This window comes from Octopus bimaculoides, chromosome 15, assembly GCF_001194135.2.
Source record: "Octopus bimaculoides isolate UCB-OBI-ISO-001 chromosome 15, ASM119413v2, whole genome shotgun sequence".
NCBI classification, from domain to species: Eukaryota; Metazoa; Mollusca; class Cephalopoda; order Octopoda; family Octopodidae; genus Octopus; species Octopus bimaculoides.
In genome coordinates this window covers 45,806,533-45,811,317 of record NC_068995.1, presented here as the reverse complement: position 1 = coordinate 45,811,317, position 4,785 = coordinate 45,806,533, and the positions used below count along the sequence as shown (strand labels likewise).

General features: G+C 38.3%; 1 protein-coding gene across 1 annotated transcript in view; it reads left to right on the top strand.

The window, feature by feature from the left end:
• Nucleotides 1-4,785, top strand: part of LOC106880844 (atrial natriuretic peptide receptor 1) — a 27,703-nt gene that overhangs the window by 18,101 nt on the left and 4,817 nt on the right. Inside the window, exons 11-13 of the mRNA XM_014930977.2 lie at nucleotides 1,734-1,805; nucleotides 3,325-3,490; nucleotides 3,984-4,179. Coding sequence (XP_014786463.2) covers nucleotides 1,734-1,805; nucleotides 3,325-3,490; nucleotides 3,984-4,179 — 434 coding nt within the window. The remainder of the gene's footprint in view (nucleotides 1-1,733; nucleotides 1,806-3,324; nucleotides 3,491-3,983; nucleotides 4,180-4,785) is intronic.

The following is a 4,785-nucleotide window of genomic DNA, read 5'->3' as shown; positions in this document are numbered from 1 at the left end:
ATTATATTATATATATATATATATATATACTAACCTTTTTGTCCATCACCTTCCGATCCAACTATCCATCTTTTTATCTATCTACCTACCTATCTATTTATCTCTCTATCTCACTATAGAACTAAACTACAACTACTAGTGCATCTGCTTTTTCCCCCAGATTTATGAAATGCACCACGAAAATATCAATAAATTTCTGGGATTGTGTGTCAGTGAGAAGTTATGTACCATCATAACCAGCTACTGCTCCAAGGGTAGCTTACGGGTGAGATACACCATTAAACTTTCTTTTTTCCATACTAAAGTAGAAAGAGAAGTAGCTAGCTCTTGTTGATAAATTTCTATATTACATACAAGCTGTTTGTCGTAGGTTCGTGTCTCGTACACACCGCAAGATGCAAGCCTTAAATTATCTGATAATGAAATCTATTTGGCAGTGTAATCAGCAGGAGTGTTCTGTAATTAATTAGTGTTTCTTAATTTGCATTGTGTTAAGTTCAAATTTTATGTCCTCGGCCAGAGTATATACGCTTTCCAACCACAGCGGTGTTTGCTAGTGGATAGTTTGATTTGTGGGAGATTTCACTGCTATTTCTAACAGATCGAGCACTTACGCGCTGGCATCCTTATTTGCTGATCAAGAGGCTTGCTAGCTGTTATTGTTGCTGTGAGCTCCCAGTCCGACATTGAAAAAATATACGATTGAAAGCCTCCGTTCCAGACATGACTACGTGTTTCATTAAGGTTTACTAATTACGAGAGGCTTTAATTAATATGTTCTACCTTGTCTACGGTGATAGATTCTAATTTAAAGGATATTATTCAGAATATTTTTACTCTTTTAAATGATTAAGAGCTCTAATACTTGCTGACCTTCATACCACGCGTGTATATGTATGTATGTATGTTCTCCATATAGCATCTGCTTAGGAATCCTGCTATCCTTCATTCTAATAAGGTGTCCAGTCCAACGTAACCGGTGCTTGTGCACCATCGCCTCAATTCTCAAGATATCAGCTGTCCTCAAGACCTGTGTGTCTGGACATTTTTGAGGTCCAGCCAACATTGAGAATGTATCTGAGACATCTCTGATGAAAGCGTTCAAGGACCCTTACCTGACGTTTGTACAGAGTCCATGTCTCACATGAGTAGAGGAGCGATGTCAGTACACATGCACGGTACACAGCAACTTTTGTTTGCCTTGCGATACCATGCTGGGACCAGACACGAGACTGAAGAGACCAGAAGGAATTAGTTGCTCTCTGCAACCTAAAAGATATTTCCTCATCCAGGGAGCAAGAATGGCTGAGCGTGTTGCCCAGGTAGACAAACTTGTCTACTACCTTCAGAATTGTTCCTTCAACCAAGATAGCTGGTTTCACATATGGATTTCCTGGTGCAGGCTGGAACATTACAACAGTCTTGTCCATGCTAATATACGTATACGTGTGTGTGTGTGTGTGTGTAAGAACGCGCGAATCAAGCGTGGCATAGATACCCACAGATTAGTGCTCAGGTAACCCTCCGATATCATCGATCTCTATCATATATGAAAGTGCTTACGGCATAAGCCTTAGGGCTCTCGAAACATCTGTCTGGATAAGATTATTACATTATTTCATTCACTTTGTTTCTTTATTCCATACTTTCTATTTTATATTCCCTGTAAATATACGCATCAAGTGTTTTGTGTTTATCTGCTTTTCTACTGATATATATCTGTCTATTAACAGGACATTATATTCAACGACAACATTAAATTAGAATGGATGACAATGTTTTCTATGATTAGTGACTTGGTCAATGTAAGTGACTGAAGTATTACTATATTGTTGTTATTGATGTTGTTGTTATCGTTAATTGTCGTTGTTCTCGTTGTAGTTTTTTGCAGTCAGTGTTGCTGTTGTTGCTACTGTGAGCTGGCAGAATCATTATGGGGTCGGAAAAAATGCTTAGCGGTATTTTTGCCGATTCGTTGCATTCTGAGTTTATATTTCACTGCGGTCAAATTTCCATTTTTTCTTCTTTTCTTTATCCTTACTGGATCGATTTAAATAAAGTGCTTGTCAAGTACCGGGAGAGGGAAGGGACCTACTGTTATAGGGATGATAATAATAATAATAATGGAACACCCCTTCCACGTGGCGAATGGTATGTGCTAGTCGTTACAAATACTGTGACGTCAAGAAGTCTGGGTAGTCGGTCATAGATAATCGCATCTTACCTGTCTAACTGACTATACTGCTATACGAGAGTGGACATTATAACAGTCCGACGTTGGATTACAACAGTGGCGACGAGGAATTAACAAACTCACCAGGATTAAACAAACTCGCAAGGAGTTACGAAATTCACAAAATTTTTATGTGCGAATTTTACGGTATGCAAAAGCGTAAAATTATGGAAGATTTGCAGGCCGGTTTGCTCGAGTTGCAAAAACAGCAACAACAACTGCAGGAACAACAACATCGGCTGCTGCAAGAACGACAACATACAACAACAAATGCTGCAATTAATAACTAGTAAGTCATCCAAAAATTCTGAAAAGATGTTCTCACCAGATTACGTTGCAAACTCAATAACGGAATTTAAATATGAGCCAGACGAAGGAATTACCTTCGAAGCGTACTATAGAAGATACGAACAGATCTTCAATAAAGAGTGCAAAGATAGGACGACGATATGAAAGCGCGTCTAATCTTATGAAAACTAACAGCAGGAGAACACGAACGTTACAGCAAAAAACCCTTCTGACATAAACTTTAGAAATACAATAGAGATGTTGTGTAAAACTTTTAGTGAGAAAAGCTCGTTGCTCAATACACGCTGGAAAGGTTTGAACCTAGAAAAGAACAACGAGGAGAACTACATCACATATGCTGGCAGAATTAACAGAGAATGTGAAAAGTTCAAACTGGACGAATTAACGCCAGATATGTTCAAGCGCTTGATATTTACTCAGGGACTATATATGTGTATGTATGTACATACGTATGGATGGATGGATGGATGGATGGATGGATGAATGGATGGATGGATGGATGGATGGATGGATGGATGGATGGAGGCACATCATTTTAGAAACTCCAAAGAAGCTTTAATGTGAGGTACAAGCACTCAACTTTGAAAGTACTGCATGTCATAACAGAAACAGCTGTAAGCTAGCGAAATTCATAGCATAATTTTCTGTTCCTTTGTCATTAATTTCATTTCATATTACGCTCTGTACTCAACTAATGTTTCTTTCTGAAACATATCTATATTGAGTTCAAAACACCAGGTTATTAGTGTCGCTATGCTTAAGTGAAATATCTTCATCAACAGGGAATGAATTACATTCACAAATCAGACCTGGCAGTACACGGCAATTTGAAGAGTAGCAACTGCCTGATTGACAATAGATGGGTGCTGAAAATTGCAGATTTTGGTATTCCGAGTATCCGCCAGAAACGAGACAAAGGAGAACTCTCTATGGAAAAAATATTGGAAGGTAATTTTTATTCACTGATATAATTAATTAATTACTTTGTAGGATAAATAGATAATTAATTCTTCTTCATTTCCTCCTGCTCCACTGAGCTACACCCTACCACGTGCAACGTGTAATACAAGGAACTGATGTCGCTTAATGCTCTATAACGGAGCACGAACTGTTAGATACTGTCGGGCTTCTAAATATACTACCTTCGAAGTCACGAGCAAAAGCACTTCATCTCGTGATGAAAAATGGAGTCATGACTGAAAAAAGCTCAAAAAAGGTTGATGTATAATAAAAAAATATATATTATCATAGCTATGTTTGTTTTGATATTAAGATTGAAAAAAATCAATCGACCTTGCTTGTAAAAAATTTGGGCCTGAGTCTGCGTCCTCTAAGCAAATTTCGTTCCCGGGCCACTGGAAGTGTATGTAGACAATGGAATATAACGTTTAAGAAGCATCAGCTATTAATTAATAATGTATTGATGCATATTCAATTGTAGATCAATTCTGGACGGCACCTGAGCATTTGAGAGAAATTATCCCAGGAAGCAGTCAAAAGGGTGATATGTATAGCTTTGGGATCATCTTGTACGAGATTATAACAAGATCTGATCCTTACGAATGTGACACTTTAGAAACAGCTAACGGTAAGCAAGGCGCGATTCAGCGTTCGAATTTTCTATTTCTTCCAGTCAAGTAAACACAGAAACCTTAAGATGGTAGGTCGGCCAGCAAGAAATAGTAGGCATATCTTCCTCAATTCACACCTTGCTGTCTTTAAAACAAAAGTTGGGGATATACGTTGTATTAGATAAGGAGTTTTCAAATAGTTGATACCGATTTCTAGGGATCCATGAGATTATTTTAAGGATTCGAAGATACCTGGAGTTAAACAATATTCTTTTATTCTTTATTTCAGTCATTTGACTGCGGCCATGCTGGAGCACCGCCTTTAGTCGAACAGATCGACTCCAGGACTTAGTCTTTCTCAGCTTAGTACTTATTCTATCGAACTCTTTTCGTCGATGGCATCGATCCTGTGTCTGACTGGAATCTATTTTATCGACCCTGAAAAGATAAAGGCAAAGTTGATTTCGTTCTGTATATGATCTAAGAACGTAAAAAGCCGGAAGAAATACCACTGAGCTCTTTGTCCGATATGCTAAGAAATTTGCCAACGTGCCACCTGACATAAAATGAAATAAAATGAATAATCGCGGTTAAGGCGATTACATTGACCCCAGTACTTCACTGGCACATTATTTCATCGGCCACGAAGGGAAGCGTCGACCTCGGCGGGAT